Source organism: Rhinatrema bivittatum, chromosome 17, assembly GCF_901001135.1.
Source record: "Rhinatrema bivittatum chromosome 17, aRhiBiv1.1, whole genome shotgun sequence".
Classification (NCBI taxonomy): domain Eukaryota; kingdom Metazoa; phylum Chordata; class Amphibia; order Gymnophiona; family Rhinatrematidae; genus Rhinatrema; species Rhinatrema bivittatum.
Genome location: NC_042631.1, coordinates 23,906,447 through 23,932,403, shown reverse-complemented (window position 1 = coordinate 23,932,403; position 25,957 = coordinate 23,906,447). Strand labels below are relative to the sequence as shown.

The following is a 25,957-nucleotide window of genomic DNA, read 5'->3' as shown; positions in this document are numbered from 1 at the left end:
CGTCCCTCTTGGCCCGGCAGCAAGGCGAGAAAAGAAAGAGATCTGGAAGTTCCCTGACGAGGTCGAAAGCGTACCCGTGTCTGATAATGTCGAGGTCCCACTGATCCGACGTGATCTTGACCCATTCCTCGAAGAACAGGGAGAGGCGTCCGCCGAGGTAAGGAACCGAGGAATGGGTCGGCTGAACTTCATTGTGTGGCAGGTTTAGCGGCGGCACGCACGGGCTGGCCCTCGCGAAAGGGCAGTCTGCCACGAAAGGACTGCGACCAGGACTGCGCACAAGAAGACCCCCTCACAGAACCGCCCCGCCCCCGAGAAGCAAGAGAGCGAGAGGCCGTGAAGGATCGGGAAGAATTAGGGCGGTCCTCTGGGAGCTTATGGACCTTGTTGTCAGCCAAGGAGTCCATAAGCTTCTCAAGATCCTCGCCAAAGAGCATCTTACCTTTGAAGGGCAGCGTGCCCAGCCGAGTCTTCGAGGACTGATCAGCCAACCAGTAGCGTAGCCAAAGGAGCCTCCGGGCCACCACTGCCGAAACCATCACCTTCGCCTGGACACGGACCAGATCGTAGAGGGCGTCCGATACGTAAGCGGTGACTGCCTCCAGATGTTCGGCTTGTTCTGCCTCACCTGGCGGAAGCTCCCGGGCGCAGAGTAACTGTTGGATCCACTGGAGGCCCGCTCGCATCATGAGACTGCTAGAGCAAGACGCCCGGACCCCAAGGGCCAGAACGTCGAAGATGTGCTTCAGGTGAGCCTCCAGCTTACGATCTTGTGAATCCTTCAAGGCCGTGGAACCTTCCACCGGAATCGTGGTGTGCTTGGCCACTGCAGAAACATAAGAATCCACCGATGGATTTCGCAATAACTCCAAGCCCTCCTCCGGGAGGGGATAGAGCTTATCCATCGCACGCCCCACCTGAAGCGCACGCTCAGGAGCCTCCCATTCCCGCAGGTTAAGGAGCTTAAGCATGGGGTGGAAGGGAAAGACCAAGGCCGGAGCCCGGAGTCCTCCCAAAACCGGGTTCATATCCTTAGGGAGCAAGGCCATGAGATTATCCATGGAGGGACTCTCCAGACCCAGCTCCTGCAAAACAAAAGGGAGGAGGGGCTCTAATTCCTCCTTACGAAAAAGACAGAGGGCTCTAGGGTCATCCCCCTCTAGGCGGGGGGGCATCCGCCGAATCCGAGGAAGCAGCGGGGTCAGAGGACACAGGAGACACCGGGGGAGGGGGGGGCACTCGCGGGACCACCCACACCGGTCCCTGGGGCTCCGCGGCCGGTCCAGTGGTCAATGGCGCTGTGAGGGATTTTTGGCGGGGGGGGGGGGGTGGCTTTCGTCCAGCTCATGCAGGCTAGCTAGATAAGATTTGTGCATGAGGATGAAATCCGCTGAAAAAGGGATCCTGGATTTGGCGGGGGGGAGGGGGGGGCAAGGGAAGGTCAGGACCCCCCTTCCTGGGCACCCGCGGGGGCCAAATCGGAGGTTAAATCAAAAAAATCTGGCCCCCCAGCCCCAGGGAGCTCTTAAATCGGCCCCGATGAAAAATCCAAGATGGCGGCCGTTCCCGGGCTCTGCCGACCCGGGAAAAGCCTAGCCATGCCGGGAGGAGTGGAGCCCCGGGCTAAATTTGCTTGTCCTGCCGAGGAGGGACCTTCCCCACCCGTCAGGCAAGAGGTGCAGAGGCCCTGCCGCGAAAAACGCGAAGAGTGCAGCCCACAAGAAAGGCAGGCTGCCAGCCGGGACATAGCTAAGCCGCAGCTGAAGAAAAAAAAGCTGAAAAAAAAGCTTGATTGACAGCCTGCACAGCAGGAGAGAGCAGGCGGGAAACCTGCTGCCTTCTGCTTCTCTGGCTGCCGGTTCTAGCCCTACTCTGACCAGAAAAAAATAAAAAAGCTGGTCAACTGCTGCAAATAAGTTAGAGGTAGGTGAGTACCTGCAACTTATTGAAAGTTTGAAACTTTTAAACTCCTTTTTTTTTTTTTTACTGAGCGCAGCAGCGGGTTAAAAACCCTCTCGGCAGCCAGAGAGGGAACGAGGCCCAGAGAGCATCGGTCCCCACACCTGGAAGCGTCCACGGACTCAGGACTATGCAGGGAACCCCCTCCTGCAAAAGGGGCAAAGCCCCCCTGAGCCGGGCAAGAGCTGGGAGATGGATGTCTTCCACACAAAAACAGTAAAAGCACTAAAAGAAGGCAAAATTTCCTTCATAGATTTTTTTTCCTTTGTTTCTAAAACAAGCGGGAATCAAAGAACTACTTGCTTGAGCCGAAAAAGAAAGACGAAGAGGCTGACTAGCCTACAGCAGAGAACCAAAGGGGAGATGCTGCACCTGCTGGAGACAGACGAATACTGAAGGGGTAGAGGATAGGCTCTGTCCTGATATAGGGCATCCTTCAAGTTTTAGTCTGTCTGCACCTGCTGGAAAGGAGGCTCAACCCACTGTCTGGACTGATCCGGGTACGTACAGGAATATCAGTTAGCTGGATAACTTATCCGGCTAACAACTCCTCCTTGTTACGCTAGGTGGCACCCACTGATCTTAGCCAGATATTCAGCAGCACCACTTAGCCAGATAAGTCCAATTTCAAAATGCTTAGTGATAGCACAATGGGTTCTGACCTCGCTGAGATTTCAACTGAACTGAACTACTTACTTAAACGAAAGAAAAGGAAACGGGGATTCTAAATGTTGTGGGTGTTGGAGCAAATGAAAAGGGTTACAGGGTGCTCTACCATCTGAATGAAATGGGATAATTAGTTAAAAGTTATGTGGGAAGTGGGAAAGGCAAGAGAAATGATGGCTTATAAGGCCAGTTTCCTTGTAAAAAAAAACAAACAAAAAAAAAACCCAAAACCTAGCTTAAAAGGTTATTTTTTCCTTTTGTAGGCATTATATTTTATTTATTTGTATTCTACTTTTTGGCTTTTCAAAGCAGATTATATTCATGTACTTACTATATGTATATGTAGGTATTTCCCTATTCCCAGGAGGTTTACAATCTAGGTTTGTACCTGAGGTAATGGACGGTAAAGAAGGATCTGAACCCTGGTTTTCCTGGTTTGCAGCCTGCTGCTCTCTATTAGGCTACTCCTCCACAGTGTGAGCCATTCATGGGAGAATGGGGAAGGAGGTGTTTCAACTTACCAAACTTTTGAGCTAGTCAAGTTTGGAATGCCTTTAAAAAAAACAAAAAAGCTATTTTACCTTGCAGCACTATATTCTTGGTGAGATCTTTTGCCATTACTGCGATCCCATCTTGAAGGTAAAGGCTCGAGTGGTGTCAGACCTGAGGATCCTGAGCTTCGTCTTAACTGTGGAGTTGGCAAACTATTTCTGCTGTTTAATCCCTGCAAATAAATAAATAAATAAATATATAAATAAAATAGAAACTTGGTATTTGCCCTTAATGGCCACATATAGTTTTGTTACAACTCATATTAAACTTTCTTGAAAATATATTCAGATTCTTGTCTAAATTTAGCATAAGTTGTATGTATCCAATGTGAAACCAAAAGTAATTTGATTTTGGTAGTGATAGATCATTTGCCTTTACCATCTACCCAATTGTTACTTTTATGCATAAAGAAAGAGGATTAAATGCAGATGACTAATGAAGTTGAATGTGGTATGTTTAATTTAACATAATAAGCAAAATAATAAACAGTGGTGCAAAAGGCCACAGAGAGACTATTCTCAACTTTAGATGCATGTGAATATATTTTAGCAATCGCAGTTCAGTACATTACAATGGTTTTTAAAATGGGTTTTAGATATTTACAAGTCAATATAGTACAAGGTCATGTGCAAATTATAGTACTTTCAGGAACTGCTCTTTCATCAGATCACAGATTGTCATTGTTCAGTGAGGTCAGTGTAGGAAGAAACTACTGTGCTCAGTGTGGTGTCTGAAAATAAAGGGATTTTTAACAAGTAAACAGAGTAAATAAGAAAATAAGAAGTGCCATGCTGGGTTTAACCAATGCTCCATCAAGCCCAGCATTCTGTCTCTAACAATGGCCAATCAGGGTCACTAGAAGGCATGTGGTAAATCCCAAAGAATATTTATTTATTATGATTTGATCCATTTGTTGTTGCTCACTCCCAGAGATAAGCAGTAACTTTACCTAATCTACCTGGTTGATAAATGTTAACATACTCTTCCCACAGGAATATGTCCAAATTAATTTTAAATCCAGCTATGCCTTGACCTCCAGCAACAAATTCCACAGCTCAATTATGCATTGAATGAAAAAATACTTTCTCTAATTTGTTTTCGATTTGCTACCTGCTAGTTTTATGATGTGTTAACTAGTTTTAGTATTATAGAAAAGGCTACGTAATTGTCTATTTACCTGTTCCACCCCTTCAACTGTCTTTTCTCCAAGTTGAATAGCCCTATCCTGTTTAGATTTTCTTCATAAAACAACTATTCATTCCCTTTCTCATTTTTGTTGCTCTTCTCTACCTTTTCTAGTTTTGCTGTAGATTTTTTAAGATGGGGCAACCAGAACTGCACACAATATTCAAAGTACAGTTGCATGACAGATCAATATAAAGGCATATATGCCATTTTATTTTCCAATCTTTCCAAATCATTCCTGACATTCTAATTGCTTTTTTGACTGCTGCTGTACATTGAGATGAGGACTTTAATGTATTGTCCACATGGACTCCACTTGGGTTCTTGATTTGCTGCAAGAAGCAAAGTAATCTTCTTAAGTAATCTTTTTTTTTTCCTTTCTCTTCTGTTCAGCATTAACGTAATGCATAAAAGAAAGTGTTTTATATTAGGGAAAAGTTCTCAAGTTGAAGTGCAAAAGCATTTTAATTCTCTCAATCAGGGTAGAGGCATATGAATGAGATGAAATAGTGAAATATAACAATGTAGCTATTGAATATTATTGTTAGCATATCTCATCTCAGAATTACAACTCAAAATAAAGAAGTCTGCTTCTCCCCAAAAGGAATACAAGTCACATAAAATGTATTACTATAAGACTTTTCTAAAGGAAGAAACAAATCTTTTCTGGCACACTGACTGAACAATTGGATGGAAAATTTAAAACAATATGAACCATTAATGGTACTGACAGAGATACGCCACTTTTGCTCATGTGATAAAGATACTATTCTCTGAGCCAATATTATATACTAGAGCCAAAATCCAAGCAGTGAAATGTTCTTAAGTGTGCAACCAGAATTATTTGACAAGCCAAACATACTGGAATTATATAATAGAAGAAAATAGATAGGAGTCTTTTGTATTTGTAATTTTGCTAATTAACTGCTGCTACCTAAAAGTAAATGTTTTGCTCAAGTATGTTGGCCTGAAGTAATCTTTATTGAGCAGAAATGCACATGTAAAAATAAAAGTAAATGTTTACAAACATTATGACCAACCTTGAGCATTTTTCTTTCTCCTCTTTCTACTGGGTCTTCCATTTCAGTACAAGGATAAAAACCTGGAAATGGTGTAAATGGGTTTACTTTGGGTCTACATGAACCTGAGAAAGCACCCATCAAGCTGTTAATGCTTCGAAGAGAAGAAATCACTTGTGGGGGAAGAGATGGATCGATGAGGAGGTCAGATACCATGTTGCGGGCCTCATTTATAACTGAGAGATCTACTCCATTTCCAGTCCCAGCATTCTAGAAAAGAGGAAATATTGCACAATGTTAATTTAAATTATTAAATTATTCCCAGCTCTCTAATAAGCATGGTGCCTATACAGCCCATTAAAAACTACCAAAAATCATAATTCACTACAGACCAACAAGGAGAAAAAGGTCAATTACAATAGGGCCCAATACTGATTTCTGTCATAAGTACAATATATGGGAAATCTCAAATGCCAATATGTTTTACAGGCATAACTCCTAAAGTAGTCAAGTTTGCAATAAATGTTGTTCAAGCAAATTCAGTTGGTTCACTCAAATTATATTTGAATCAAAAGAATCCATAGCAGAACATTGAAAATTGCCCTCTTGTTAATACCAAAGGATTTCTCTGGTTAAGTCCCAAACTTAGCCAGCCAAATCTGACATTTCAATGTATTTCCCCCCTGTGACTGGCTGCGGTTAAGCTGGATAAGTCATTAGCCTGCTAAAACCTACCTGGAAAAAAGAAAAAAAAAAAAGAGAGACAGCCCGGGTTTGTTCTGGAGCAGAGCAAAGTTATCCCCCTAACTTAGGGGCCAATGCTATATTAAACACGGAAAGCGGGCGCCGACTTTTCAGCGCCCGCTTTCTTAACGCGTGCATGGCGCCCGCAAGGGGGGCACCATGCTATAAACAAATGAGGGGGGTCACGGCAGCCGGTTACAAAAACTGACGCCGGTATACTCGGCATCCGTTTTCATTACTGGCAGACAGCCGGTTATGAAAATCGATGCAGAGTTTACTGGCGGCGGTGTTCCTAACTCGGCGGTCTGCAGAGGTTTTTTGTTTTTTTTTCTTAAGTAAATAAAAAAAAAAGTACAGCAAAGCAGTTTTTTCAGCTTTTCTGTACTTCTTTTACATGCACTCAGCTATTAACGCCTGCTCCAAGCAGGCGTTAAAATCAGAGCTAAATGTGTCTGAGAAACACTTTTTTTTTTTTTTTTTTTTAATGCGGAGTGAATGAGTAATAGCCTCATTCACATACATTTGCATGTGATTAGCACTATCGCATTCACTCTGCGTCGGATGCGCGTTAAATAGGCACTTATCCCCCCTATTGCATTAGGGGGTGGATTAGCATCTATTTAACCCGCATCCGAGTGCGGGTTATACAGTGCGTTCAGCTGAGCACACTGTATTGCATCGGCCCCTTTGGCAGATATCAAAAGGACTTCCTCAGAGCAGTCCTAAACTTATTCAAGTACTTAGATATATGCAATATATATCCAGTTAAATGGTAACCAGAAAAAAATATCTAGAATGCCTCCTGGTCTGATCTTCCACTCCCAGACCCCACTAAAATCTTTAAATTGATGTGGGACATTGAACTCTATGCTGTCTTCTGTCCCTCCCCTCAAAAAGATAATTTTAAACTTGTGGGCATTTTATCCTAACAAACAGCCAGTTTCCCACTCCCACCACTCTGCAATTTCAAATTCAATATCAGAGCTCCAGGCCCCCTCAACCCCCTCCACTCCTGATGCCAACAGAAACCCTCCCACATCCCCAAAATCTCTAAGGTTCGTGATAGAAGCCTTCTGCTTCTGGCAGTATCATTCATTGCCTGGACAGCAAGTCTGTGTGTGTGAGTGGGGGTGGGATTGTGTGTTTATATGAATAGGAAAACACGTGTATGAGGGAGAAGAGTAGTATGGAATTGTGAAACAGAGAAGGTGGGGAGAAGATGAGGAAAAAGCATGTGTAAGGGAATGTAGGACGAATGTGTGGGTGTGTATGTATGGGGCGTGAAGGGGGAAGGGCCATTGGAAGCACTAGACGAACTAAGCGGTCACCTAGAGCTCCATGGGTTTTCAGGTGGCCACCCAATGCTTCTACAAATGTGGAAATAACACTCTGATTGTTCCTAGTGGCAGGCCTGTGGCAACTGGGCCTTCTGCTTCTCACCCAAGGGAGCTGGAAGAGGAAGTGTGTTATAGGCCTGTGCAGGCAGAAAGGGGGCGGCCCAATCACATGGTAAGTAGCAGCAGGTGGCATGGGCCCTGCAGGGCCCAGAAGAAAATAGCAGGACACAGCAGAGGGGTGTTGGCTGGCCCACAGCGCTTGAAGCAGCAGAAGCATCAGCAGCACTTGGCAGGCCCTCCTTGCCAAAGAGAAGAGGAGGATCAGAGAAGAACAGGAGCAGTGTATGGCCTAAGAGAAAAGCAGCAGCAGCAATGGCTGTGCCCACATGGCTGAAGATAGTAGGATCCATGAGGCTAGGGTCCATGAAGTTTGCAATTAGCTCATTTAAAACAGATCAGAGAAAATTATTTTTCACTCAACACATAATTAAGCTCTGGAATTCATTGTGTGTGAAGAAAGTATGAGCACGTGTGTGAGAGCATGTATGAGAGACAGCATGTGTGCAGTTTCCTCTAAGCTGAGCATATGAGCGATTGCTCATACATTTCGTACCATCGCTCACATAAATTTTTCTTTGTGCTATATACAAAAACGCAACACTAAAAAAAGTGTTGTTCACATGCAAACACATACACCTAGATACTCCTTGGAGGAAACACACTTGTGTATATGTGAGAAAGAGTGTGTGTGTGTGTGTGTGTGTGGTTTGTGTGTGAGAGAGAGAGAAGCATGTGAAAGAGACCATGTATAGCAAATGTTGCTTACCTATAACAGGTGCACTCACAGGAGAGCAGGATGTTAGTCCTCACATATGGGTGACATCACAGGATGGAGCCCAATCACGGAACACTTTTGTCAAAGTTTCTAGAACTTTGACTAGCACCTACTGGGCATGCCTAGCATGGCACTAAACCTGCAGCCAGCAGGGGTCTTTCTTCAGTCTTGTTTAAAGCTACAGGAAGTGCCAAAAAATAAAATAAGAAAACGTAACGAACCCAACACTGCAGGGTGGCGGGCGGGTTTCTTGAGGACTAAAATTCTGCTGTCCTGTGAGAACACCTGTTACAGGTAAGCAACACTTGCTTTCTCACAGGACAAACAGGATGGTAGTCCTCACATATGGGTGAGTACCGAGCTGAGGATGTCCGAGAAATGTACCCAAGATGTGCAATAGGAACAAGGAGTGGGATGGAATTTGGTAGAGGGCATCCTGAACCCTAATGGGCAGACGGAAGGGTGTTGGTACATCAAGTTGTAAAAAGGTTTCGCAAGACAGACTGGCTGAAGATGGAATCTTGTCTTCCAGCCTTGTCTAAGCAATAATGGGCTGTAAAAGTATGGAAAGAACTCCAGGTAGCAGCCCTGCAAATGTCAGGAAACGGCACCGAGGGTAGGTGCGCTACTGAAGTCGCCATGGCCCTCACAGAGTGTGTTTTAGCACGGTCTTGAAGTGGAATGCCTGCTTGCTGATAGCAAAAGGATATGCAGTCCGCTAACCAGGAGGAGAGAGAGTCTGCTTACCCACAGACTGCCCCAATTTGATGGAATGGAAAGAGACAAACAATTGAGTGCTTTTCCTGTGAGCAGCTGTATGGTCTAGATAGAAGACTAGAGCCCATTTGCAGTCAAGGGTATGCAGAGCCTGTTCTCCTGGATTAGAGTGAGGCCTGGGAAAGAAGGTAGGTAGTATAATGGATTGATTAATGTGAAACTCCGATACTACCTTAGGTAAGAACTTAGGGTGAGTGTGGAGTACTGCCCGGTCCTGCAGAAGTTTAGTGTAAGGCGCATAGGTAACTAGGGCCTGTAACTCACTAACTCTGCGAGCAGATGTGATTGCCAAAAGAAAAATCACTTTCCATGTGAGATAGTGAAGATCACAGGATTGGAGAGGCTCGAATGATGGTTTCATAAGCCGAACCAAAACCAGATTGAGGTCCCAAGAAGGGGCCGGAGGGCGTAGTGGAGGCTTGAGGTGAAGCAAGCCTTTAAGAAAACGTGTTACGAAGGGTTGTACTGAAATAGGAACATCAGACACCTTTATGGAAGGCAGCCACCGCACTGACATGCATTCTGATGGAGGAAGTTTTTAGACCTGATTCTGACAAGTGCCAGAGAGAGTCTAGAAACTTCGTGGTGGAACAGGTAAAGGGATCAAGGGATTGGGAAGAACACCATGACTTAAACCTGTTCCATTTATATAGGTAAGACTTTCTCGTTGAAGGCTTCCGTGAAGCAATCAGGACACGGGAAACTGGCTCCGAAAGGTTAAGTGCCTGAAGAATTAATCTTTCAACATCCATGCCGTCAGGGACAAAGCTGGAAGATTGGGGTGGCATAGGCACCCGCCGTTCTGACTGATCAGAAACAAGTCCATTCCCAAGGGAATGTGCCTGCGAATGGAGAGATCCTGAAGTATTGGATACCACACTTGGCGAGGCCAGTGAGGTGCTATCAGGATCATACATCCTTTGACCTGACGTTAACTTCACGAGAGTCTTTGAGAGAAGTGGAAGTGGAGGGAATGCATATGGGAGACCGGTTGCCCTTGAGAAGGAGAACGCATCTCTTGGCTGTGAGTGTTGGCTGTGAGTGAAAGAGCAAAAGTTCTCTACCTTGCGGTTTTGAGGTGACGCAGAGATCTATGCGAGGATGACCCAATGTTGGAATATTGCGCCCGCTGAGGTGTTGAGGGACCACTCGTGCAGATGAAAAGTGCGACATAGGTTGTCCGCCAACACATGGTCCACTCCCGGCAAATAGGTGGCCCTGAGGTACATCGAGTGGGAGGGGGCCTCTGCCCATATCTGCGCAGCTTCCTGACACAATAGGAAGGAGCCCGTCCCTCCCTGTTTGTTGATGTACCACATGGCCACCTGGTTGGCCGTCTGAATCAGGATGACCTGATTGTAAAGGTGATCCTGAAATACCCTGAGAGCATATCTGATTGCTCGAAGCTCCAGGAAATTGATTTGGTGTTTGGCATCCTCTGGAGACCAAGTTCCTTGTGTTTGCAAATCGACCATATGGGCTCCCCAGCCAAGGTTGGAAGCATCAGTGGTGAGAATTATTTGAGGATCTGGAGCCTGGAAGGGCAGGCTTGGAGATTAGCCTGGTGGAAAAATCAGATTAAAGACTGACGGAGTGAGTCGGTGATGTGGACAGTGGTTGATAGAGGTTGGATGGACTGAGTCCATTGTGACCTTAGAGTCCACTGCATGACTCTCATGGCCAAGCGGGCCATTGGAGTAACTGTACTGAGGACGCCATGTGTCCCAGTAGGATGAGGAAGTGGCGTGCAGTCGTGCGTTGCTGAGACTGTAGAAGGTGCACGAGGGAGATGAGAGTGAGAGCTCGCTGTCGAGGCAGAAATGCCTTTGCCTGCAAGATGTCCAAGTCTGCCCCTATGAATGATAACGTTTGAGATGGGACTAAGCAGGATTTTGCGTAGTTGACGAGAAATCCTAGCGAAATCAGTGTGTGTAAAGTAAGACATAGGGACGACAGAGCAGCTTGCTGAGTGAGAGCCCTGATCAACCCAATCGTCTAGATAGGGGTAGACGTGAACACCTTGAGTCCTGAGGAAGGCTGCTACTACTACGAGGCACTTGGTGAAGACTTGTGATGCAGATGCCAGGCTGAATGGGAGCACTCAGTATTGATAGTGCTTGGGGCCTACTAGAAATCTCAGGAACCTGCGATGAGATGGATTTATCGCAATGTGTGTGTATGCATCTTGGAGATCGAGAGAGCAAAGCTGGTCTCCTCTTTGCAGAAGAGGAAGGAGGGAACCCAAGGTTGCCATCTTGAACTTTTCTCTACAGGCCTTGCTGATCACAGGCTTCTTGGCCTTGAGCTGTTCCATTCTCAATCTAATTCTTTTTTTTTTTTTTTATTAGAAGTTAATAGTTCTGTTTGAAGGGCTGCTGAGGCAGTGGCAGAAAAATAGAACCACCAATGAGGCAGTATGACAGTACTAAGGCCAAAGAACTAAATATTTTTTGAGAGAGAGACTGGGTGTGTCTGTGCTAGCTTGGATGAAGAAAGACTGAGGGGCTCACAAAGCAATGTGTGTGTGTGCATATTGGAACTCCAGCACATGCTCAGTTGACAGCTATGTCCAAGTCGGCACCATCAGATGATGTTACAAACATTTTCGTTAATTCATGCTTGCGCAGAGAAGTATAAGAAAATTATTCCTTACCTGCTAATTTTCATTCCTGTAGTACCAGGGATCAGTCCAGACGGTGGGTTATGTCCCCCGTCCAGCAGATGGAGTCAGAACAAAAACTTCTAGGGGAGGTCCTATATAATCTCACCTCCCCTGCCTCAATTCTCAGTAACTAGACTAGCAAAGCCAAGAAGAGAAGAGACAGAGGGATCAAGTAATCAATTTGCTTAATAATGGCTGTCAAACCAGACAATAACTAGATTTGGAACCAAATTCTTAACTGTGAACTTGCGAACAGAACTGCGAGACTAAAAAATCTTGGAGCACCAAGAATTACAGAGTGAAAAACTGAGACATGTAAGCAGGGATGTCCCACAACCAACCCCCAGGCATAGGGAGGGTGTCTGGACTGATCCATGGTACCACAGGAACGAAAATTAGCAGGTAAGGAATAATTTTCTTTTCCCTGTATGTACCAGGATCAGTCCAGACGGTGGGATGTACCAAAGCTTCCTCATCATGGGTGGGCTGAAGACAGCCCTGCGTGGATGACCCTGTCCCCAAAATGACCGCCCGACGGCGCCCGAACGTCCAGGCGATAATGCCTCGCAAAGGTATGAAGCGACTTCCAGGTTGCCTCTCTACAGATCTCCTGAACAGACACTGAAGTACTCTCCGCCCAAGACGTTGATTGGGCGCGAAGGGAATGAGCCTTGACCGCTAACGGCGGAGACTTACCCACTCCAAGGTATGCAGCTACGATCGCTCCCTTCAGCCAACGAGCGATGGATTGTTTGGAGGCCATGCAACCTTTCTTGGGACCTGACCAAAGGATGAACAAGTGATCAGAAAGACGGAAATCATTCGTGACCTCCAAATAGTGCATCAGACATCGCCGTACATCTAATCTGCGCAGGTCACCCGAATCAGACGAGGAAAAGCGAGGGCAGCTCTACCGATTGGTTGAGATGAAAAGCCGAGACCACCTTAGGTAGAAATGGCACTGTGCGCAGAGAAACTCCGCTAGCTGAAAATCAGAGGTATGGCTCACGGCAGGATAGCGCTTGCAGTTCGGAGATCCATCGCGCCGAGCTGATCGCTACCAGGAAGATGGTCTTGAGAGTGACGTCCTTGATGGTGGTTGTACTCAGAGGCTCGAAAGGTGGACCACAGAGGGCACGGAGCACCAGGTTCAGGATCCATGAGGGACAAGGCGGGCGAATCGGAGGCTTCACATGTTTTACCCCTTTAAGGAAACGTAGGACATCCGGATGGGCAGAAAGTAAAACCTTGTTCCCACTATGAAGGAAGGCCCCCAATGCCGCCACCTGAACCCGAAGCGAGTTATAGGCAAGACCCAAATCCAGACCCGCCTGTAAGAACGAGAGAATCTGTGCCACCAAAGCCTGGGTCGGCTGAATAGCATGCGACACGCACCACTCCTCAAAAACCTTCCACACCTGGACATAAGTGACAGAAGTGGACGTCTTACGTGCCCGCAACAGAGTCGATATGACGGGCTCAGGATAACCGCGACGTCTCAACTTGCGCCTCTCAAAAGCCAAGCCGCAAGACAGAAGCGATCTGCCTCCTCGAAAAATACTGGTCCTTGGCGGAGGAGATGTGGAAGATGACTGAGCCGAAGCGGACCCTCCAGCGCCAGGTTGAGGAGATCTGCGAATCACGGCCGACGGGGCCACTCCGGTGCCACCAGGATTACCGGCCCCTGATGCGCCTCTATCCTTCGGATAACCTTTCCCACTAGTGGCCACGGTGGAAAGACATACAGGAGGCACCGACGTGGCCAAAGTAGGACCAGAGCATCGACCCCTTCCGCGCCATGCTCCCTTCTGCGACTGAAGAAACGAACGGCCTTTGCATTTCTGGCGGTTGCCATTAGATCCATGTGTGGCTTCCCCCAGCGCTTTACTATCAGACGCATTGCTTTGTCTGATAGTTCCCACTCTCCGGGGTCCAAGTATTGTTGGCTGAGGAAGTCCGCCTGTACATTGTCCATGCCCGCAATGTGCAAAGTCGCCAGGCGCTGTAAATGGAGTTCCGCCCACTCCATCAGCTTGTCGGTCTCCAATGATACGAGACGACTTCTCGTGCCCCCCTGGCGATTGACGTATGCCACCGTGGTCGCATTGTCCGATAGAACCCTGACTGCCCGACGGTGTACCAGGGGGAAGAACCCCTGCAACGCTAGATGGACTGCCCTGGTCTCCAACCGGTTGATGGGCCACCGTGTCTGCTCCGCCGTCCACCGGCCCTGGATTGAGCAGTCCCAACAGACTGCCCCCCCCAGCCGGCGAGGCTGGCGTCCATGGTGACTATCACCCAGTCCGGGGCCTCCAGGGACACCCCCTGAGCCAAGCGATGAAGGTCCAGCCACCAGCAGAGACTGAGCAACGTTGACTTCGGGATCAGCAGGACCGCCTGGAAATCCCGTGATACTGGTTTCCACCGGGAAAGCAAGGCCCTCTGGAGAGGTCGCAGGTGAGTGAAGGCCCACGGGACCAGATCAATGGTGGAGGCCATGGTTCCTAGCACCTGCAGGTAGTCCCATGCCGTGGGGGCTTCAAGCGCTATGAACCTGTGAGTCTGTTCGCGCAGGGCCTGCGCCCTCTCCGGATGTAGGAACACCTTGGGCTCCCTTGTGTCGAAATGGGCCCCTAGGCAGTCCACCGACTGGGATAGAACCAGCTTGCTTTTGGTGAAGTTGACGATCACTCCAGCAAGTAGAGAAGCTGTACTACCCTGTCGACCGCCCGGAGGCCCTGTGCCTGAGACTTCGCCCGAATGAGCCAGTCGTCCAGGTAAAGATGCACCAGGATTCCTTCCCTGCGAAGAGCCGCCGCCACTACCACCATGACCTTTGTAAAAACCCATGGAGCTGTGGCCAGGCCAAAAGGAAGAGCCCGGAACTGAAAATGCTGACCCAGGATCTTGAAGCGAAGGTAGCATTGATGGGCCTGATGGATCGGGATGTGAAGATACGCCTCCGTGAGATCCAGTGAGGCCAAGAATTCCCCTGGGTGCACCGCAGCCAACACCGAGCGAAGCGTCTCCATGCGAAACAGAGGAACTCTGAGAGACTTGTTGACTGTCTTGAGGTCCAGAATAGGCCGGAAAGTACCTTCCTTCTTGGGAACCACGAAATAGACGGAATAATGACCTCGACCCAGCTCGGAGGCTGCAACCGGCACTATCGCGCCCAACGATAGGAGGCGATCGAGGGTCTGTTGAACGGCCCTTTGTTTGAGTAGGGACCCGCAAGGGGAGAACAGGAACCTGTCTCGAGGCGCGTGTACAAAATCCAAGGCGTAGCCGTGTCTTAGAATATCCAGAACCCATTGATCTGACGTGATTTGTACCCACTCTTCTTAGAAGAGAGCAATTCGACCCCCCAGACGAGGAATCGACTCGCGGGTCCTCCTGACATCATTGGACAGATTTAGGGGAGGTACCCGAACCCTGCCCTTCCTTACAGTGACGGCTTCCACGAAAGGACGAGCGAGAAGATGGCGCCTGGGACGGCTGTTGTCTCGTAGAGCGCGTCTGGCGCTGATTGTGGTACCGGCTTCTGGAGGAATTGAATGATCTCGAAGAACGTGGTCGATCCTCTGGCAACTTATTGACAGCTTTTTCGTTGAGTGATTTGATTATTTGGTCCAGATCTTCCCCAAAGAGATACTTGCCCTTAAAGGGAAGGGACCCCAGACGGGTCTTGGACGAGGCATCAGCCGACCAGTTCCCAAGCCACCGGAGCCGCCACCGCCGCCACCATAGAACGGGCTAGGACCCTTAGGAGATCGTAAAAGGCTTCAGCCCCATAGGCGACCACAGCTTCCAACCTGTCCGCCTGTTGCGCCTCTGCCTCCGGCAAGGTCTGTGAGGTGAGAAGCTGTTGGACCCAACGAAGACCCGCTCGCTGCGCTAGCGAACTGCAAATAGCAGCCCGCATTCCCAACGCTGAGACTTCGAAGACCCGTTTGAGGTAAACCTCCAGCTTCCTATCCTGAATATCCTTCAACACTGTACCACCAGTGACTGGAATGGTGGTATGCTTTGTGACCGCTGAAACCGCAGAATCCACGGCGGGGACTTTGAGGAGCTCCAGGAAGTCAGCCGGAAGAGGATACAATTTCTCCATGGCCCTACTGACCCTAAGGTTGGCCTCCCGCGCATCCCACTATCTGGTTATTAATTGTAAAATGGTGTGATGAGTGGAAAAAGCCTTAGCCAGTTGCCGAAGGCCCGCCAGAAGGGGGTCCCCCCTTCTTGAGCTTCGGGTCGGGTCCCACCGGTTCCGGGGGAGGATAGATATCCATCTCCTGCAGAATGTGGGGAATGAGATCATCCAACTCCCCAGCTTGAAAAATGTGGAGGACTCTCGGATCGTCGCCCTCCACCTGGGCCGCCAAGACGGGGTCGTCCCCGTCCGGATCCAGAGGAGGGTCCCCCCCCCCCCGAACAGGATTGCGGTGCTCGTGATGTCGCAGGTGGGTCCCAAGAGGGTCCCGCCCCCCCCACCAGTTAGTGGAGTACTGTCCTGTGGGAGATTTCCCCCCAGGAGGGTGGCTGGGCGCGCCAGTTTGGGGGAAGGGGGCCCCCAGGACCCCATGAGCGAGTCCCTGCTTTGTAGAAAAGCCCTATGCATTAGGACGACAAACTCAGGTGAAAAAGCAGGGACCCCCGAGGGCGGGCACCCCGGGGGCTCCCCCTCCTGCCCACCAGGCTCCGATTCCACCAAAGGGACTAGAACCGGCAGCGTTGCTGAAATCGGGGCCTCTGTGTCCTCTTCTGAAAAACCGGCATCCGAATCAGGAAACAAAATGGCTGCCGTTCCCACACTCAGCGGGAACGGGGCCTGCTGCTTCCTCCCCACGCGGTCCGGAGCTCGTGCGGCATCCCCCGGAGGGGAGCAGTCCTCCCCCTCGGGGAGGCAGCTTGCGCAATGCCCCTCCCGTGACAGACGTCCCCCCTGACTGCCACAGGTCTCACAGGTCGCCGATCGCTGCATTGGCGAAGAAAGGGGGAGGGGCGTGCGGCAAAAATCTTCAGCGACTGACCGCAATAGGATCCGGCCTGGCCCCCCCACCGACCCAAAGAGACCGTCGGGTAATCTGGCTTCCCGACGGCAGGCGGTCCCGGGGAATGTCACTTCACGGGGCTGGTCGGGATGCCTCTTGCTCCACTAAGGAGGGGGGGGGGGGGGAATGAACAGGGAAGAGGGGGAGAGATCGGCCCCACAGACGTGCACCCCAGAGGTCCAGAACCGTCACCAGGAACTCCGGCTCCCCACCGGTAAGGCTGAAATAAAACAAAAGACACTTACCCCAAAACAGTGTAGGGAGAGAAAGGAGAGAAGGAGAGACAAGGAAAACAGCCTGTCAGCAAGCCACTAGCAACAAGAAAGAGCAAAGAACAACCCTCCTAGGCTTAATGCCGTTCCCCTGCCTGAATAACTCCTCTTTTTTTTTTTTTCACTTGATCCCTCTAAAGAAGAGCCCAGAACCCTAAGCTAAAGTGCTGGGGACCACCGTGTCCTCTGCTCACATCTGCTGGAGTCAGAACGATACTGAGAATTGAGGCAGGGGAGGTGAGATTATATAGGACCTCCCCTAGAAGTTTTTGATCTGACTCCATCTGCTGGACGGGGGACATAACCCACCATCTGGACTGATCCTGGTACGTACAGTGTTACGAGCGCGCGCGGTCGTCTCAAGCGGGTGGTGAGCCCTTGGGCCACGGCAGGACTCAAGGAGGAGCCCCAAGCCACACCGTGGGAGGTGAGCTGGGCAGGCATGGTGAGCCAGGTGGGTAAAGAGTGGAGTCTGACCCTCAGCCGGACCTGCACGCCCATGGCAGCCAACACTGGGAAGTTGACTGATGAACGGTCCTCCGACTGTTCCCGGCCCTTTCGGACCTGCCGCTGGGAACGGCAATGGGCAGCAGGCCGGACAGAGGCGAGGGCAGACAGAGTCCTTTACACTGAAGACATCGTAGACAAGGCAGGTGCAGACATCGTAGACAAAGGCTAGTGCAGACATCGAAGAGGAGGGCTGGAAGGAGACACGGGCACTGTCCCTGAGGGCGCCCTACTCAGCCCACCCACGGGACTGAGTCGCGGACCACCCCGTCCCATACGCGCCCTACACAGCCCAGGAAGGCTGGTCGTGGACCACGTTGAGAACAGGAGAGCGCAGGGAAGATCCAGGCGAGCAGGAACTCCGATGCCGGGAGCAATGACATCCGAAGCCCCTTCGGCTGGCAGGCAGGGAAGCTCCAGAGCGCAGGGAAGAATCCCACCTGTTGGCCACTCCAGGGCCCAACAGGCCAGAAGCCTCAGGAGCCAGACAAGACATAGGGCAGAACAAGCGGAACTGGATCAGGACATCAGGAACACATCAAGGCAGACATCAGTAACATCAGGTAGTGGACATCAAGGTAAGACAGGACAAGGAGCCATCAAAACAAGGTAGACCATGGAAGACCTGGATCGAGGAAGAGGTACAGGCAACTGTAGCACTCAATCCGAAGGCCAGTTGCAAGTGACAAGAAAGTCCTTATATACTGGAGGTTGTAGGCAACTCCCTGGGAGGAGTTTGCCAGGACCGCCCCTCGCTGGCCCTATAAGTGGGGTAGAGAGCTGCGGGCCGGCCCCTAGGGAAGGACGTCGCCAAACAGGAAGTCCAAACGCATGCATGCAAGCCACAGGCAGGCCTCAGGAACAGCTAGGCCTCCCAGGCCCTGGAGCAAGTCCCGGATGGTGCACAGGAGAGGCCCTGGCTTCAAAGCGGCCTCCGGGAGGAAGGTAAGATACCTCCTGTAGCGCAGCAACAGGGGGTATCGTAACATACAGGGAAATGATGATTTTTATTCCTCCTATGAGTCGCAAAATAGGTAGGTCTGAGGTTCTCCTACATTTAGAGAAGGGCTTCCCAAACCTGTCCTGGAGATCTTACAGCCAGTCAAGTTTTCAGGTTATTCACAATGAATATACATGAGATAAATTTACATATCATGGAGACTCTGTATATGTAAATCTATCTCATGCATATTCATTGGGAATATCCTGAAAACCTGACTGGCTGTGGGGGTTCCCAGGACAAGTTTGGGAAGCCCTGCTGTAGAGAAAGGGGAACCCTGAGACTTAGAATCCAATTCAGTAAGCATTAATTCTGATCTGGATTGATATGGTGGAATAGTGAATGGAGTTTCATATTCTGGGGGCCAATGTACTGCAAAATAGGAGCCATTTGTTTTAGCAGAGATGTCAAGCCACATTTTTCTCAGAGACGATGTGATGATCAATAGAAGAACTATCAAACTCTGATCTAGAATTGGCAAAGAATATTTGGCTAGCGTACATTCTGAATGAACTAACTTTATGGTTTGCTTAGTGCCAATATCTGTGTCTTGCCACTGAGACGCTGTTGTGACCAACAAAGATGCGGTACTTTTACTTGCAGATGGCACTGGTGAGGTCTCAGAACTGAAAAATCTTGGTGCCAAAGGTGCTTTTCTGTGCACCCATGTGTTGTTGGCAACTGTGGGGCCTGTTTTGGTTCTTGATGCTTTGGCCCTGAACAGCACAACTTTTCTCCCTTTTTACTAAAGGAGGAATGACACCTGCGCTGACTTCCCTGAGTCATGGCGCTTAGCATGAGAGGTTCCAGCTGTTTTTAATTTTGGCGATGCTCCCTTGGCTGGCAATGATTTCCTCTTAGTCAACCCGAAGGCTTAAAAATGACTTGTATACTTTTAATGTATAATTTCTGGATCTTCTGGCCCTGGGGGACATTTGATACAACATGCGACAGGCCTAAAGAGCAAACATAGCAGCTGTGTTAGTCAGACAAGGACATTCTGTAGGAGCAGTGGAGGTATATTTTAAAGCTGGTTTGCTGTCTGACACTTATGAGAGCTGAGGCAAGGTCAAACTTAATTATGAGAGAAATAAGCAAGACTAATTAAAAAAAAACAAAACAATTTTGGAGGCATGTGAGAGAAAAAAATATGGAAAAACAAAGCTTTGTTTCTTCTTCTTTACTAATCAAGAACTGGGATACTTTTTTCTACCTTAATGCCATTGTATGACTTCACCCACTTGTATGTGGCTGATTCCTATCCTGCTTGTCCATAAAGAAGATACTTTATGGACATACTTTAAAAGCCTAAACTAATAATTGTTGTTTTTATGGCAAGAAAAAGCTCCTTCTGAGTAATGGGTCAGAATATCCTTATGAATACCTAAGCCCCATCTAAACTACATGGCCCTGGAGTTTAACTGACACATAACTCACTATATTATGAAACAAGAATCAGACTACATAGGTGGTACTTATATAGACATATCCTTCTCCCTGTCCTCAAAATTTATATTAATATTTTTATTTTATAGGATTTATTTATTTAGATTCTTTTTTATACCGAAGTATAGCAGAAAGCCTTCACTCCGGTTTACAATTGAACAACTTCATACATGAAAATGTTTGTGTAACACATAAACATTAGAATCATAATTAACCTCTTGGCAAAAGCAGAGTAGTATAGAATAGAACATAATTAAAGAAAGCATCTTATAAATTGGGCTTGCTGAAATATAATGGGCGAAATTAGTTAATGTGGAAGTAAATATCAGATTAGTATTGTAGAGGAGTGAGAGAGCAATTTATTAGAGTAAGGGCTGGGTGGGTAAAAAGGAAGAAATGGTTCAAGGTAAGATGGGGAGAAAATAAAGAGGGGCGGAAATAGAGGAGAGAATAGTTAAGCGGTTTTGAAGGATGGAGAGGAAGAGAGGGTTAGGGTTCTTACATAGGGCGAGTTTCGATGAGCTGAGAGTGGATATCCAGTTCAGACTGTGAATGATTGTCTAAATAGCCAAGTTTTAATTTCTTTTTTGAAGGATTTGGTGTCCCTGATTGAGCTTAAATATGTTGGTAAAGAGTTCCATTCTTTTGGACCAGCTATAGAGAATGCTCGATTCCTGGTGATAGATAGTCTCGCATCGGAGAGGGGGGGTATGATTAGCTGCAATTTGTTAGAGATTCTTGTTGATCATGGTGGTTTGTGAAGTTTAATCATGTGATCAAGGGAAGTGTTGTTATCTTTGTCGATTTCATTATGAAGAATAGTTAATGTCTTGTATTTGATTCTTTGAGTGATAGGTAGCCAATGTAGATTCATCAGGGTTGGTGAGAAGTGATCAAATTTCTTCTTGCCAGTGAGAACACGTGCTGCAGCATTTTGCAGTAATTGTAGAGGTTTCACTAGTAATCTTGATCACACATTATGCATATGATTTCGCCTCAGTATAAAATACGAAAGTGTGTTAATGCCTCAGTAACTTACATGTCAATATAATATCCAATTCTAGAAAAGAAAAGGAAGCACCTCTATTGCTATTACTCAACTGTTGACCTAATCAGAACAATTTATACCCTGTGAAAAAACAAAGAATTATCAAAATACTAAATGCTGCATGAATAAAACCTTTTTAATAAGGTTTAATCTAGCAGTGCTACCAACAATAACATCACATCAATAATTATTTATTCTTAAACACATTTAGAAATACATACCCTCAAGAAATATCTGTACATACAATAGCCTTGGCACTGGTTCTCTGTGACTGTGCTGTTTGCATAGCTTAGGCTGCTGGTTCTCTGTTCATGCAGTAGGGGGTGCTGTCAACTGTTCAACATGGACTCTGCTGCTGGCCTGCCAAATTTACATGCAAATTTCCAATACAAACACACACATTACTGACTCCTGTCACTGCAAAAGAACAACACATCCGCCACCATATTCTGCCACCACCCTGCAAGATATGCGCACTATTGAGACAAGTGCACCCACATCCAGGCCTTTGACTTGTCGAACTATGCACACATCACAGCCAAAACCACATGCCCACTGCCATGCTGAACTGCTGGAGCTATGTGCACACTGCCAATACACACTCTACCTACAACTACTCCTGGGGGAATTCTGTGCAAAAAAATTTAAAATTCTGCGCACAAAAACAGAAAATTCTGCAAACTTTATATTGGTCAAAATAACACAATTTACATGATAATCTTTAAGTAACTACATTTTAAATTATTACAGAAAAAAGTTGTTACTTATAGTTGTAGAATTTTAAATATTTTGAGCAGAATTTCCCTAGAAATTCACTGTAAGAGTGTCCCTTCCGCTCGCTCTCCCTACTCCCCTGACCTGTTTGCCCTCTCAGGCCCCAACTCCTCCACCTGCCAATATCTCTCCCCTTCACCTCTAGGCTCAACCCTTTCCACTCTATTGCCAGTCCCAAACTTTGAACCTGTTCTCAGTACTGCCCCTCACCCAGGCTCCCTCTGTCCCTCCCTCTCTCACACACATGCTCCCTCTCTTTAATACACATACACACACCCTCATACAGGCTCCCTCACATACACAATCTCTTCACACAGGCTAGCACCCTCACATACACACAATCCCTTTTTCATACACACGAGCTCCCAATCTCACACACACACTCCTTCACAATCTCCTCATATAGGCTCCCTCTCTCAAACCCACACTCAAGAATCCCCCCAGCCCCCTCTTTTACCTCCCATGCTCTCTCTCACCCTCCTGCCCTGTCACCCTCCCCACCCCTCACCTAGGCTCCCTCTCTGAAACCTACAAGCACCCCCCCCCCACACACACACACACCCCTTCTCCTCTCTCTCACATTCTCTCTCACCGGCATCCCTTACCCTAATATAGGCTCCCTCTCTCTGAAACCACACTCAAGAATCCCCCACCCACCCTCTCTTACCTCCCATGCTCTCTCACACCCTCCTGCTCTCTCTCACCTTCCCCACCCCCCCTCACCAACCATGCTCCCTGTCACCCTCCCCTCTCTCACACACACATTCTCTCTCACCGGCATGCCGCGGGACACCCTCTGTTCGCGGCGAAGATGAAGGCCTGGGAGCGCCGTTCGCGGCACACGGGGGCCTTCCCTTTTCACCGCAAACGGCACACCGGGTCTTCATCTTCGCCGCGAACAGAGCGCGACCCGTGTGCCGCGGGACGCACTCCATTCGCAGCATGCTAGGGTCTCCTCTGCTATTTTCTGCCGTGCTGAGATGCCCCCACTCTTGCGATGGCCGCTGTCCGTGCGCTTCTGGTTTTGGAGGGAGGAAATCGGCGAGGCGACTGTGAAAATCTGCAGGAAGGGCGACGAGGGAGGAAATCTGCAGGAAGGGGGAATTCTGCGCAAATTCTGGATTCCGCAGTAGCTCAGAATTCCCCTAGGAATACCTACAACCCACAATTACACATACGCTTTGTTGAAATTTCAATAGGTTTCAGGTAATATGATGTATAACAGGCTTAAATAGGAACAAATAAAACTTATGGAAAAAAAGAAATATGGTATTCTCTAATTCCTGCATGTGACTGCCCTAACCAAATATATAAGGGCCTTGAAAGTTATAATTACTCAAAATATTTAGACAAAGCTTTTACTAATAAAAAAGGAACTAACTGACCTGATACTGGGGTTTGTACCACTGCTTCAAGTCCCAGTCCCAAAGAATCATCTGGAAAAGAAATAAACAAAAAGTACCAGATTACAAGGCTGAAGATAAAATAAAACATATCTAGATCTGATTATTTTATTTATCCATATTGGATTTCTCACCATATCAGAATATTTATCATAGCAAGATACAACTACACAATTGATTGTATACAAAAATATAAACAGACTTTAAAATAAACACTTAAAAAATGTTAGACTTATGATATTACAAGTAAAATCCCACTGTTTTGTAAATAGTTTTTTTTACCACCCTACACCCTCCTCTGTTTGCTCTATTCTTTGGGCTCTCTGCTAGAGCCTCTCTAACTCTTGTTTCTGGTTGTCCACCCCCCACCCCTGTTCATTGTAATTTCTACCTACTGTTATGATGTGTATTTTAATGTCAGTATAAAAAAAAGGTTAAATAAATAATACTTTCTTAAAGACATTTTAATTATAACAATCTGGAATGTTTATCCTAAGGCCTGTTGGGAAAAGAAACCTATTGCGTTCGCTAACAAAAATATAGAATAATTGAATATTTTGCTTATTAAATGGAAGCAACATCTTAATTACAAGCTGTGAAGATGGTCATGTGACTTCTTGGCAATACCATATGCTAATCAGTTAGTTTATATTCAGCACTACTTATCCAGCTAAGTGGTGATGTTTCAATATTTGGCTGTGTTCAGTGGCAACCACTCAGACTGATAACTATTTTAATTAGCTAGCTAAGTGAGGCAGAACAGCAGAGTTGCTTACCTGTAACCAATGTTCTCAGAGAATGGCAGGATGTCAGTCTTGACATGTGGGGGTGACATCATCCAATGGAGCCTGGCCCAGAAAACATGTCAAAGTTTCTAGAACTTTGACTATACCTCACTGGGCATGCCCAAGCATGCCATTATGAGCTTTCTGGTCAGGTACTTCAGGTCACAGAAGTGCAGTGACAAAGGGAGTTCTCATCAGCTAAGCCAGAACTAAACTGAGGTGCCAAGACACAGCAGGAGGCTTCATGGGAGGCTTCAGATGAAGGAGACCCACATAAACCAGATAACTAAAAGTTGCAGAAATGGGTTTATCTTCAACATGGTGATGGTAGGTACCAATTGAAATAAAGAACTCTTACTGAGTTAGTCTTAAGACCAGACTCAAATAAATATTGAAAGTAAATCAAGCAGTTTTTGTGTATAGCAGGAGACAAGATCTAGGATCATGCTCACATCATGAAGTAAACCTCCTCCATTTAAATCCATAGGACTTTCTAGTGGAATCCTTTCTTGAAGCCAAAAAAACTTATGATACAGAGTCAATTTCTCAATTTCTAAGCAAGTGCCCAATCTGATTGGTTCACTAATGGACATCTCTCTGGGAACCAGATCAGTCTCTGCCAAAAAGGAGCCATGAGTATCATAGTGCCTCCATCTTCTTTGAGCTTCAAACAAAGTCTTCGCAATTAGCAGAATCATAAGATACGCATATAACAGACCCTTGCTCCAATCTAGGGCAAAGTTATCCAAGGCTAATTTACCCTGCCCCCCCTTTTCTGAAATAGAAGAATGAGACATTCCTGTTCTGAGAAGACACAAACAGATCTACCACAGGTGTGACCCAGTGGTAAAATATCTGGTTTGCTATCCCCCTGTTCAGGAACCAATCATTGGATTTCAAGGACTGACAATCTATCCGCCAGGACATTCTCCAAGCCTGCCAGATATGCAGACCTGAGAGCTATCCCTTGAGAGATGGCCTAGTGCCTTGTCTGGACAGTCTCCTGACACAGGACGTATGAACCCATGCTTCCCTGCTTGTCGAGGCAGTTCATCGCAACCTGGTTGCCTGTTTAAACTAGAATGATTTTGCTGTGCAAACAATCTCTGAAAGCTTTTAGAGAGTACTAGATTGCTCTTATCTCTAGGAAGTTTATTTGATAGAACTTCTCCTGAGCTGACCAAAGGCTCTGGGTAAAGAGCCTTTCTCTATGAGCTCCCTAGCCCAGGTTGGACACACAGGTGTAAGGTCAATATGGATCAGAGAATTTAGGAAGGGGATGCCCCTGACCAAATTGGAATTGTCCTGCTACCAGGACAGGGAGTCCCTAGTGCGTGTGTGACATGGATGCTGTCCTGTAGGTCCTGCATTGCTGCAGCCACTGTGACCTGAGTGTCCACTGGACTCTCCTCATATGGAGGTATATCATGGGAGTGACATACAATTAATGCTATGAGGCCCAGCAGCCTCAACATTTCCCATGCTGACATCTTCTGATTAATGTGGATCCCCTTCCACTGCGGATATCAGGGTGATACCTTTTGTTGCGGAATGAAGGCTTTTGCCTGAGTAATATCTAGCAGAGTTCTCATAAACTCCAATTGAAGTGACGGGCTCAGATGAGACTTGGGAGTTACTAGGGTTTATCAACTACACCAACATCCAGATGGTCATGCTCATTGATTCTGCTGTTCTTGGCCAACCAGTCATTCAGATAAGGAAACAGTGCACTGCCACCATGGCAAGACATTTGGTGAAGACATGTGGGGCTGATTTAACCTTAACAGCACACAAAATTGAAGGGACAGCCTCCCACAATGAATAAAATATATATATATTTTTTTTAATTTTCTGTTTATTAAGTTTTTTTCAATGATACAAATTTGTATACATTTAAAGAAAAAAATGTGTAAAACAGTATTATCTGGATAA

General features: G+C 47.3%; 1 protein-coding gene across 2 annotated transcripts in view; it reads right to left on the bottom strand.

The window, feature by feature from the left end:
• Window positions 1–25,957, bottom strand: part of PDE3B (phosphodiesterase 3B) — a 429,076-nt gene that overhangs the window by 149,416 nt on the left and 253,703 nt on the right. For both annotated transcript variants that reach the window (XM_029582158.1, XM_029582157.1), the window contains exons 2-4: window positions 23,223–23,273; window positions 5,403–5,651; window positions 3,207–3,349 (exon numbers count right to left, since the gene is read on the bottom strand). In XM_029582158.1, the coding sequence (XP_029438018.1) occupies window positions 3,207–3,349; window positions 5,403–5,651; window positions 23,223–23,273 (443 nt within the window). The remainder of the gene's footprint in view (window positions 1–3,206; window positions 3,350–5,402; window positions 5,652–23,222; window positions 23,274–25,957) is intronic.